General features: G+C 47.1%; 1 protein-coding gene across 2 annotated transcripts in view; it reads left to right on the top strand.

The window, feature by feature from the left end:
- The first annotated feature begins 7,773 nt into the window (after positions 1 to 7,773).
- The window catches only part of LOC136651639 (rho guanine nucleotide exchange factor 40-like), a 32,352-nt gene continuing 27,922 nt past the window's right edge, over positions 7,774 to 12,203 (top strand). For both annotated transcript variants that reach the window (XM_066628223.1, XM_066628224.1), the window contains exon 1: positions 7,774 to 7,871. In XM_066628223.1, the coding sequence (XP_066484320.1) occupies positions 7,869 to 7,871 (3 nt within the window). In that variant the 5' untranslated portion in view covers positions 7,774 to 7,868. The remainder of the gene's footprint in view (positions 7,872 to 12,203) is intronic.

Here is a 12,203-nt window from a genome sequence, read left to right on the forward strand (position 1 = left end):
CTCAGAAAGAGAATGCAAATCTCCATTCAGTTCCATGACTTGATAAAGTGGGCAATTTTTTTAAAATCAAAGTGCAAAAGAGAATTATAGAACATCTGCTAGGTGATGAAGAAATAGAGGGGTTCTCTCTCCATTCTTCCTGAAAAATGCTCTTCTCTAGTCTGTCTTTTCCATTCTGGAACCAGCACCTTGGCATAGTTTAATGTTCGAAGAACTATGCATTGCATACGTCCCCACATTGGGACACAAGCTGAAAGTGCTTTTTCTTTAGCATGATGGATATATAGTGAAGCCTCCAGAGGCTAACTCTCTTTGCTTGGCAGATTCCATTTCTGGAAAATTCTCAAGTTTCTAGCCCGTAAGGCTGTGGAGATCAGTTTCAAAGCATGGGGAGCAAAGGAACAGTGACCCATGCTGCTCTGTGTCTCCTTCTGGGGCGGTTTGGACTGTATCTGTCATTTCCTAGTAAAGGAACAGGATAAGGCAGTCATCACCTCAGTGATGGAAAATGCCTCCTTTGAAGCAATGCAGGGGAACAAGTGCAGCACAATGAAGATTCACAAAGAGCTCCTAGACCTAAATTGAGGGACAGGACCCACCAGTGGGTTGTGACTTGATTTTTGGTGGGTCGTGAAAGTGATAACTGACAAGAAAAATGTACTGAACCCTATGGAAATGGCAAGGAGTCACATTACGTATGCATGTTTACCAATGAGTAGGTGAGTGTGTTTTGGTCCATTTTGGATAGGCTGAGGGGAACATAACGCCACCAGGATAGCCTTGATCCAGTGAACACAGGTCCCCTCAAGAAGAAAGCCACCTTCCCATCTGACAAGAAAAAAAGTACTGAGCCCTGTGGAAAGCAGAACCGAGCCACACATGCACGATTGTTCATGAGTAGGTGATCATGCCTTGACTTTTATTGAAGTCCAGAAAACATTAGAATGAATGAGCACCAAAGCTAGTTGTCCAAATTAAAGACCAGATGGTGATTAGTATTACTGTAATTCTCTTGGTGGAAGGGCTGAGGACTTGCTTGACAATGGGGCAGGGGAGAGCAATGCAGTATCACCCCCAAATGCACAAGATGAGCTATGAGGAAACACAGAACTGGAAAGCTTAGCATTTTCAGGAGATCTTGACTATGTGGACAGAGAATAAGTTTCCTGTTGTAATCTATGCCTTCAAAGTTGCTGTCCTTCCATCCTGCTCTGACCTGTGACTACCTGACCCTGCCTGACCCTGAATGCATCTGTTTCCCCCTCATTTAGTTGACCTCAACAATTTCACTGGTCCTTGCAGAGATGTTGGAGGCACCTTTGATCTCTGTGCTCTGGTTTTCACAAAGATGATGCTGTCTGGCTCCAGGAGGAGCTCTGATTTGATTTGCAAAGTGCTCTCTTGTCAGCTCCCGGAAAGATGATTTTTAACACAAAAGGGGGCTTGATTTTTAACAGAGCTCGTGAATCAACCTGAAACCACTGAGTGCTGGAAGTACATCACAGGAGGCCCCCAGAGAGAGTTGTAGGCTTTGGGGGAACAGGGGCCATTCTCATTTAGGTATGGTTTTTGTTTTTGTTTAGTTTTTCCTTATTTTCCAGGCCACTGGAAGAATCATTTCATTGAAACACTTGAACAGAGTTTGCCAGGAGAAGATGTAGGGAATCACCCCTTGGGAACAAACTGGACTTGAGAGGTGATTCTGAGGCCAAGCCTGTCTTAGTCTTATGCCCTATGACCAGGAAGTCCTATGCCCAAATCCTGTCAGTTTGCAGTAATTCTGATTTTGCTTTTAATTTAACTGTTTTACAATTAGGGCGAAAGCAGCCTGTACATATTTATTGATATTTAAAGCAGTTACTTGAGATGAAAGGGGAGAGGCACTTTGCACATGCTCAGAGGGACTCCCCATATTATTACTTAATATGTTTGGTAGTTTGGAATGGGCATCCCCTAAAGGCACATGATGTATCACACTGAAAGCATATGATGTTTTCACCTTGTTGAAACTAAACTGGTTTGGCTCTGTTGAGTGCCTGGGTGGGAGGCTGTCTGCAAGCTGCCTTGAGCAAAATGGACGAAAGGTGGAATATTAATGAAATGAATTGCTGGCTTTATAAAAATGTCATGATGGGGATAACAATACTTTCCTTGCAGGGTTGTTGTAAGGATTCCATCTGTTGGAAACATTTGCGCCAACTCCAACGCCATCAAGGTAAAACACATGAAGCTCTTTGCGCATGCAAAAAGTACTACAGTATACAAATGCTAACTGCTTTTATTCAGGTAACCAGCAAACAAGAAGTGAACATAAGAACATAAGAACAGCCCCACTGGATCAGGCCATAGGCCCATCTAGTCCAGCTTCCTGTATCTCACAGCGGCCCACCAAATGCCCCAGGGAGCACACCAGATAACAAGAGACCTCATCCTGGTGCCCTCCCTTGCATCTGGCCTTCTGACATAACCCATTTCTAAAATCAGGAGGTTGCGCATACACATCATGGCTTGTACCCCGTAATGGATTTTTCCTCCAGAAACTTGTCCAATCCCCTTTTAAAGGCGTCCAGGCCAGTCGCCATCAGCACATCTCCCTATCCACTCTGTCCATCCCCTGCATAATTTTGTATATCTCAGTCATGCCCCCCCTCAGGCGTCTCTTTTCTAGGCTGAAGAGGCCCAAATGCCGTAGCCTTTCCTCATAAGGAAGGTGCCCCAGCCCCGTAATCATCTTAGTCGCTCTCTTTTGCACCTTCTCCATTTCCACTATGTCTTTTTTGAGATGCAGCGACCAGAACTGGGCACAATACTCCAGGTGTGGCCTTACCTTAGATTTGTACAACGGCATTATAATATTAGCCGTTTTGTTCTCAATACCTTTCCTAATGATGTGAAAATATGCTTGTGCTTGCAGTGAATGGTATGAATAACTGAATCCAGGTATCGGCTAACAATGATAGTGCTTGGAGACAAGGTGTACCCAGCTAAAGTTAACAACCCTAATGCGATCTGGTTATCTTAAAAAAAAAAAAGGAGGCATCTTTCCCTCATAATGTGACCCTGAGGAAAGGATGGATGAAAGAGTTACAGCCCAATCTTAGCCTACTTTCCAGCACTGATGCGGATGAGCCAACGGGGAACATGATGCATTCTGGGGGGGGGGCAGTCATGGAGGCCTCCTCAAACAAAGGCCTCCCTTACCTCAGAGCTATATTGACGCTGGAGAGTTAGGGCCCAATTCTGTCCAGTTTTCCAGTGCTAATGCAGCTGTGCTAAAGAGGCGTGCGCTGCATCCTGTGGTGGGGAGGCAGCCACAGAGGCCTCCTCAAAGTATGGGAACATTTGGTTCCTTACCTAGGGGCTGCATTGTTGGATAGGATTGGGCCCTGAGTTAGGAATGGGCTGTCAGCCTACAATCCTATACACACTTACCTGGGAGTAAGTCCCATTGAACTCAGTGAGACTAAACTTCTGTGTAGACATGCACAGATTGTACTGTTAGAGGCCTAAAGAAAAAGAGGGTGGGAGTGAAAGGGAATTGAGGATTGGTGGGACTGATAAGAACAGAAAACTGACTGGGTGGAGGAAGAGAGGCTTCCTGCCACTGAGAGTGAATTGACAAGTGACTTTTGTGGATTGGAACATGGAGGACCCCTGTGGTCCAGGAGGTCTGGTGGGGGTGGTGGTGAGTGGAATTTCACATTTGGATCTGAGTACGTTCACTGAATTTCCCAGCTATAGGTTTTTAATGAAAACCAGCTGATTAGTCCTCTGACTGATTAATCTTATTTTCTCTGTTGCAAATTTGGAAGCTGATCAAAGTAGAGTCATTTGACTTTTTCTTCCCCAATTGCCAGCTTTGGGGGCATAAAAAAAATCCCCACTTCGCCTACCCCCTCTTTCCTTTCAGGCTTTAGCTTGGCTGAAACCTCGAAAAGGCTGGAAAGTGGTGTTGTGGCTTTTTTCCCCAGCTTTTCCTGGAGGCGAAACAGGGACTGAAAGGAAAACTTTGGGGGAAATAGCTCCTCCCCTAGCTGGCATATGAAATTCTGTACTGGTGACACAATGCCGGTCTGTGCATAGGTGCTTGTGTGTGGCCCAGCTCTTAATTTCTAGAAAGAAAGCGGCTGGAATCAAACTCACATTGGAGGTCATACCATTGGTCCCTCCCTCATAACTCACATCCCAGAAGCAGGAGGGTTGGTTGTGGATACATATTAGTGAGGGAAGGAAGTATGTTGTATTCACAGACTGGATGAGAGTACATCTAGACACATACACATGAGCACATGCACTCTCCCTCTATTATTAGTAGTAGTTTGCATGTTTGGCAGTTTGGGATGTACAGGCCCGTGATGTTGTAAGGCACACCAAGGCACACCAAGGCACATGATGCACCCTCTAAAAGCACATGATGTATCACACTGAAGGCGCACACAGAGTTTCAGAGGAAGTTTTAAGAGGAATTTATCCACATTTTGGGTTTATTTATTTATTTTGCACCCTCCTTCCTCCAAGGAGCTGAAGAGCTCAATGTAGTGTACATGCTTCCTTCCCTCCTTTTGTCCTCACAACAACCCTGTGAGGTGAAGACCAGAAGTGATTGTGAGGATCTCCAGAAGGATCTCTCCAGACTGGCAGAATGGGCAGCAAAATGGCAGATGCACTTCAATGTCAGTAAGTGTAAAGTCATGCACATTGGGGCAAAAAATCAAAACTTTACATATAGGCTGATGGGTTCTGAGCTGTCTGTGACAGATCAGGAGAGAGATCTTGGGGTGGTGGTGGACAGGTCGATGAAAGTGTCGACTCAATGTGCGGCGGCAGTAAAGAAGGCCAATTCTATGCTTGGGATCATTAGAAAAGGTATTGAGAACAAAACGGCTAATATTATAATGCCACTGTACAAATCTATGGTAAGGCCACACCTGGAGTATTGTGTCCAGTTCTGGTCGCCGCATCTCAAGAAGGACATAGTGGAAATGGAAAAGATGCAAAAGAGAGCGACTAAGATGATTACTGGGCTGGGGCACCTTCCTTATGAGAAAGACTACGGCATTTGGGCCTCTTCAGCCTAGAAAAGAGGTGCCTGAGGGGGGACATGATTGAGACATACAAAATTATGCAAGGGATGGACAGAGTGATAGAGAGATGCTCTTTACACTCTCACATAACACCAGAACCAGGGAACATCCACTAAAATTGAGTGTTGGGAGAGTTAGAACAGACAAAAGAAAATATTTCTTTACTCAGCGTGTGGTTGGTCTGTGGAACTCCTTGCCACAGGATGTGGTGATGGCATCTGGCCTGGACACCTTTAAAAGGGGATTGGACAAGTTTCTGGTGGAAAAATCCATTATGGGTTAAAAGCCATGATGTGTATGTGCAACCTCCTGATTTTAGAAATGGGTTATGTCAGAAGGCCAGATGCAAGGGAGGGCACCAGGATGAGGTCTCTTGTTATCAGGTGTGCTCCCTGGGGCATTTGGTGGGCCGCTGTGAGATACAGGAAGCTGGACTAGATGGGTCTATGGCCTGATCCAGTGGGGCTGTTCTTATGTTCTTATGAGTGATAGTGACTGGCCCAAGGTCAACTAGGAAGCTTCATGGTTGAGCAGGGATTGGGGTCTAACGCCCAACACCAGAAACACTACACCATTCCGGCACATATACAGTGGGTCCTCGGTATCTGTGGAGGATTGGTTCCACGACCCCCATGTGGGCACAGAAATCTGCAGATGCTAAAATCTGTGAGGGGACAGGGTTGCAGTGCCTCGGTAACTTACCTGGAGTCTGCCCTGGGTCCTCCAGGGGTTGCACCGGCCTCCCAACTTCCTCAGAAGGCTTCCTGGACATGACTGGAAGCCACTTCTGGTTTGCATCAGAGACTTTTGGTAGTGTATGGGAGGTGTTCTGAGACACAGGGAGGCCGCGTGCAACCTCCCCACACCTCAGAACACCTCTCTGACATGACTGTAAGTTGTTGAGGCAAACCAGAAGTAGCTTCTGGTTCCATGTGGGAGGCCCTCTGAGGCACAGGCTCGGCATCCATAGATGCTCAAATCCATGGATGCCTGTGGATAAGGAGGGCCCAGTAATAAGCTGTTGGTACTTCAACTGAGCCTCCATGTTCAGAGGTATTGAACCTCTGAGTACCTGGTGCCTGGGCAAACAAGAAGGGAGGGATATTGCTTTCATACCCTGCTTTGGGAGCTTCCCAGAAACATGTGGCTGTCCACTGTTAGAAACAGATTGCTGGGCAATGTGAACACTTGGTCTGCTCCAGCTGAACGTGTGGAATCAGCAGCAGGTGCAAATTTCCCCAGATTAATGACTGTGGGGTACCAGGCTTCCATCTTGCACGTGCAAGGTGGAATTTATTTATTTAATTAAAGATGTGCAAAAAAGTTTTGCAGAAAAGCAAACATAAAACAGTAAAAGCACACAATAAAAACATGCAATAAATAAAAAGCAATTAATTAAAACCCCTCTGCTCAAGAGCCTTGTTGACGGCACCCTATTTTCTTTATATTTGCATATGCTTCATATTTCTAAATAGGCCTCCCCTGAGCTCAACTCTGCATGTAAATTATACACTGGAAACTGTGGTCTCAAATTCCCAATGCTTGGGGCAAGGTGTGGCTCATCACTTACACTCAGTGCCTACCCCGGGGGCTTCTTTTTCGATATGTCTCTACCTAATGTCTGCATGCATCTTACTTTTTTCAGTGTTCTGGAACAGGGGTGGGCAAATATTTTGGCAGGAGGGCCACATCATCTCTCTGACACTGTGTTGGGAAAGAAAGAATTAATTCACATTTCAAATTTGAATAAATTTACATAAATGAATATATTAGAGACAGAACTTATATGAATGAATGAATTTTACTGAGCTTACGTACAATAGACATGAGAACTGTAGTGCAGGCATGCAGAACCACATGAACTGTTTGCCACACACCTCTTGCACAGTGAAAACATACAAACCAAGCCAGAAACATATGGAGACATGTTGTTCAGAGGCAATAGGGGGTGGTGGTGGGTTACAATCCTGGGAAAAACAGAAAACACATGGTGACTTTAAGAGGTCTTGCTCTAACTGTGCCCGCAGCTCACGTCTGGCAGTCACAACCAGACAAGAGGCTCATTAGAGAGTGGGGGCTCCCTGCAAGCTGGATTGGGGATCCTGAGAGCTGCAAACGGCCCCGGGCCGGAGTTTGGAGCCTACCCCTGTTCTGGAACCTAGCTTCAGAATTGGCCAAGACCAAGACTGGGTTATTATTTACACCAAGTGTTTCCATTCTCACGGGGAAAGTAACTAGTAAGTGCAGACCACTCAGGGGCTGCTTTCAAGAAGAAGAGAGGTGCAGGGGCTCCAATCTGCCTGGGAGTCTCGCCTGCAAATGACTTATACTCTGTACTAGTGCCTCGACCAATGCGCTCTGCAGCAGCTCAGAGGCACTCTCGTCTCTCTGCAGAGTAAGCTGAGCCCAGGAACAGGCACAGAGAACTCGGGGCCGCTCCCTTCGCGGCTCCCACCGAGCCGAGACCCCCTGTTGGAGGGACTCCCGTCCCGGCTCGCCTCGCCTCTCAAGGGCACGGAGGAGGCGGGGAACGGAGACGGCGGCCAAGCCGGCCCCCTCCCCTCTCCACTGGCTCGGCGCTGCCGCAGTCGCGTCTCCACGTGCCCTTGGCCGGGCTCCGGCGGGGACTGCAGCTGCAGGCAGTAGTCGGGGCCCGGGATTCCTGCCAGGGGGTGGCTCCAGCCGGGGCGGGGAGGGGGGCGCAGGCAGCCCGGAGTCAGCAGCAGCAGCCACAGAAGCGGGAGCTCCAGCCGCCGATCAGGGGAAGCCCGTCGCCTCTGCGCCATGGTGAGCCCCGTGCGCGCTGCCTGCCGGGGGGGGGGGGGCGGGCCGCGGGAAGTGGGGAGGCGAGGGCGACCTCCTGGGGCTACCCCGGGGGATGGCGGAGGGGGATCCGGGGGGTGGGCAGGCGGAGATGCCAGGGGCATGCTGCCTTCCCTCTTCCCCGCCCCCAGCCCCTTGAAGGGCATCCTTGGAGCGCTGTTGCAATGTGGGGGGGGGGGGCAGCTGTTGCTGGGTGGGAACAGCGCCGTGCACTGCTATGGGAAGCCCGCAGCATCAGGGTGTCGGGCTGGGAGGCGGGGGAAGAGCGAGTTGGTTTGCTTATCTATCCATCTATACATCCATCTATCCATCCATCCTTAAAGCTGTTTTTTCCACCCCGCCTTTCTCGCCACAGGGCAACCCAAGGCGGTTTACAAAGCCCAACGATAAAATTAAGCGACAAAAGAGATCCAAATTGGCCTTCCCAGAAGTCCTCTTACTGCCACCATCTTCATCTGCCACCAAAAGCTGAACAACAACAACAAAAAAAACCTGTTTTGAACCAGTGGCCTGAAGTTAATGCAGGGGATGGACCGACTCGAAACCCAGTGGGAAAGGCATTCCATGTGGTTGGTGCCACCACCGACAAGACCCTGCTGCCAGTGGCTGCCTGCTGCACTTTTTGAGGGCACCCAGAGCAAGGTCTGAGTCAACGGTCATAGTGTACGGGAGCAAGGAGATTATCCTTCCCCCGTTGTCATGGGTGATCTGGAACAGACCAAGCCTTAACCGCATTTGCTTGCAGGGTAGTGCCATTGCTGAAGCTCACCGTACCCATATTATTTATGTTTCTGCTCTTGGGGTGATAAAAGAGAAGAATTTCCCCCCCCCTTTGAATGCATGCTTATGGGTGAAACAGAGTTGGAGAAGCTAAGGTGCTCATAATTACTCCGGATTAATTCATTAATATAGAATGCCAGGACATTACTTGGTGTGTGGGTGTGAATTCTTGCATCTGTCATTTGAATGTGAAAAAGACGCTGGCTAGAGCTTGCATTCAATTTATGTTGCCTTGTGGCCTGGTCTTTGTATTAAATGGACAGATAGTGCTCACATTTTATTTGTATTTTTGATCTAAAATGGGTTCCCTTCTGTTTTCTGGTCTTCCTTGCCTCCCCACGGACGCTTTTCATACGTGATTGTAGACGAAAAGGCAATGATAGCATGAAAAAATGCCCTTGATGTATTGGAGGGGAGTGCTAGGAGCAGTTTTGTTACTGCAGAAAAGCTGGATTTCATGAAGAGGGCTCACCTTACCTCTGTGCTTTCCCCAGACAGTGCTAGCTGGGCTAAGATGGGTCTCACACAGGAGATGGGCAACAGCATCTTTTTTCATAGGTAAAAAAGTGACAGGGAGCACTTCTCATCTCAAGAGTCCTAGAGGAGGGCTGTGGTCTGATCTGATTAAATCCCCCAGTATCTGTGCCTAGTTAAAATGAAGCTTTGGTGTGCACCTTTTTATAGCATGAAGGCTGAACTACACATTACATGTCAGTGTATGCAAAAAACAAAACAAAACAAAACTCACTGGTTCAGTCTTCTGAGGAAAAGCAACTTCGGAGAAGGGTGGATGTGCTTTTCTTTTCCCTGCCTGCCATCTCTCTGTTGAGCCCCCTTTCTCCTCTCCCCCCCCCTGCTGTGGTCTCCTTGTGCAGTTCCAGATGTGGACTAGCATGGGTGAACATGCATTTGGAGCCATGTGGGAGGAGGGGTGGCAGCAAAACAGCTGGCAGGCAAAGGATTAAGCAGCCCACCTCTCTCCCCTGCTGCTTCTCGGCTACAAATGGTCCCCTCCCTCCCAAAGCCGCTTATACCCTTAGACGAAGCAGCTGTTGGAGCTGATTGAGCGTGTTGGCGTGAAAGGGATCCCTTGGCCATAGTGAGCCTAGCAAAGGTTTCTTCCTGTGTTCTGGCAGCTGAATGCCACCTCTCCCCTTAGCCCCCAGTTGTGGGCTGTGCTACAGGTCCTCGCTCAGACACGGCTCTCTGAGGAGACAGCAGCACTGCATGTCCCTCTGCTATCCAGCACCTGATTACACTGTTGCTTCAATATTGAAATTGAAAGGTGCTGTAGCTTGGACAGTCTGGAAGTCACCCAGTTTCAACTGGAAAGCCCCTTCTTTGTCCCTAATCCCAGATATCCCAGGGCTGGAATTGGACACGCGATGGCTTAGCTGAGAGAGGAAAGACACTGCGCTTATTCCAAGGTAATTTTTTTCCAGCTTCTTTTTTTCTCCATGGAAACCATTCCCCCCAAATACAGGAGTGTTTGCAGAAATGTCACCATAGGAATGGATGGTGCACACAGACCTCTGCAGTGACCTCAAGGTGATGCTTGCTAAAGCAGGGGAGCCAGAAGGGTTAATCCATGGAATCAGGGTTAATCCATCAAATCACATATTTTTAAAAAGTTGATATCAGGTGTGTTTGAGAGAAAATATTGAATCCTGAGGGGGGGCCCCCCCCAATGCATTTCAAGACATTTCTGAATCAGAGAATATCTGTAAAATGATCCACACGGCTCATTAAAAATTGATTTGGCTATTACAGAAAAAGTTGACTTAAACCATTTCTGCCCAGTGTGGCACATGCACAACAGGGATCAAATGTGTACACCTGTGGGCTGGGCAGAAATGGGTTAAAAATTGAATCCTTCCAAAATTCTAAAAGGTACTTGTTTTCCAAAAGAGTTATATAGACCATTAAAAATGGAAATATATTATCAAATATCTAACAAAAATGAGAGTAACAATAGATGAATGTTTCATAGATCTGAAACATCTTTCCAACATAAGGAAGTTAATTATGTAATGAAACTCAGGCTATAATCCTATCCTCACTTACCTGGGAGTAAGCCCCTTTGATTATAATGGGACTTACTTCTTAGTAGATATTGATAGGATTAGGCTAATAGACAGATAGGTTTTATCTGTGTGTGTGTGTGTGACTATCTTGTATTGAGGATGGAACCCTTTACATGCTCCATAAGAAAGGGCAGCAGTTATTAAGCATTTGTGTTTTTTGATTGCATTTATAAGAAAAAAACATAAATTCTATAGTCCTTGCCCAAAAATAAATTAATAAGCTGTCAAGCACTTTCTAACCATGGAATTCTGTGTTCCACTGGTGCTGGTTGGGGCTGCCAGGATACTAACTAAGGGCGTAGTTGTAACCCACTTTCCAGCACCGACATAAGGATAATGCAACTTTGAGGTAAGGGAACAAACATTGCCATACTTTGAGGAGGCCTCCATGACTGCCCCCCAACTGCAGGATGCAGCATATGCCCCACTGGCACAGCTATGCTAGTGCTGGAAAGTTGGTTAGGATTGTGCCCTAAGTCTGAAATCCTATACTCACTTAACTGGGATTAGGTCCCATTCAACTCAGTGGGGCTTACTTCTTCATAGACATGTCTAGGATTGCACTGGAGGTCCCTTTGGGTCACTGGATCCTGAAGACATGTCAACACTGTTAGTGGAAGAGGGAGTTTGTGCTGGTGTAGCCCCATTACCTGGGGTCAGTTGCACTCCAGGACTGCTCTTCGAGGACTGTAGGAAAGAAAGTTGGGCTGTGATCCTATACTTACTTTCCTGGGAGTCTCACTGAGTTCAGTGATGCTTCAGAGTAGACATACATAGGCTTGCACTCCTAGATGACTCAGCCATGAGGCAGCTTGGAAGTCACCAGATCAGATTTGTGTAGTCAGATCTCTAAAGAAACAAAGAACTACAGGTAAGTTTTCCTTAGTCATACACAAAACCTTTTTCATTAAACTTTCTAGACTAGAGCTTCCTTGATCACAGAAAAATGCTGTTGAATTGCATTATATCTGTGTAATGTGTGCATTGAAAAAATTTAATGTTTATGCACTTATGCTGCTGGATACATGGTGCAGGGATTGGGTTCTGGCTGCTGTTGGAAGGAAGGATGAACAACCAGTTTGCATATTCTATTAGGCCCATTCTGTTGTTTCCTTGTTAAATTGTGGAAGGGGCTGATGTGATCTGTGGTGATCTGTGGTGGAGGAATCTGAAGGGTTAAAGCCCCCCCATGCCACCCAGTCAGACTGGGGGACTTTGTGGTTGCTATTTAATGAGGGAAAAGTAAGCTCATTGACCCTAATAAAAAGGGAACTTAATTTGTAGTTGGGCTGAAGATGGACCGTTTGATCAGATAAGGTGCTGTTCATGTGTATATGTGAGGGAGAGTAGGCAGTGTTAAACAGCCAGTTCACGCATGCACAAATGCATCTCAGAATCTTATGCCTTATGAAAGAAAACCAGTTCACACATG

The sequence above is a fragment of the Tiliqua scincoides genome, chromosome 5 (genome assembly GCF_035046505.1).
Source record: "Tiliqua scincoides isolate rTilSci1 chromosome 5, rTilSci1.hap2, whole genome shotgun sequence".
Classification (NCBI taxonomy): domain Eukaryota; kingdom Metazoa; phylum Chordata; class Lepidosauria; order Squamata; family Scincidae; genus Tiliqua; species Tiliqua scincoides.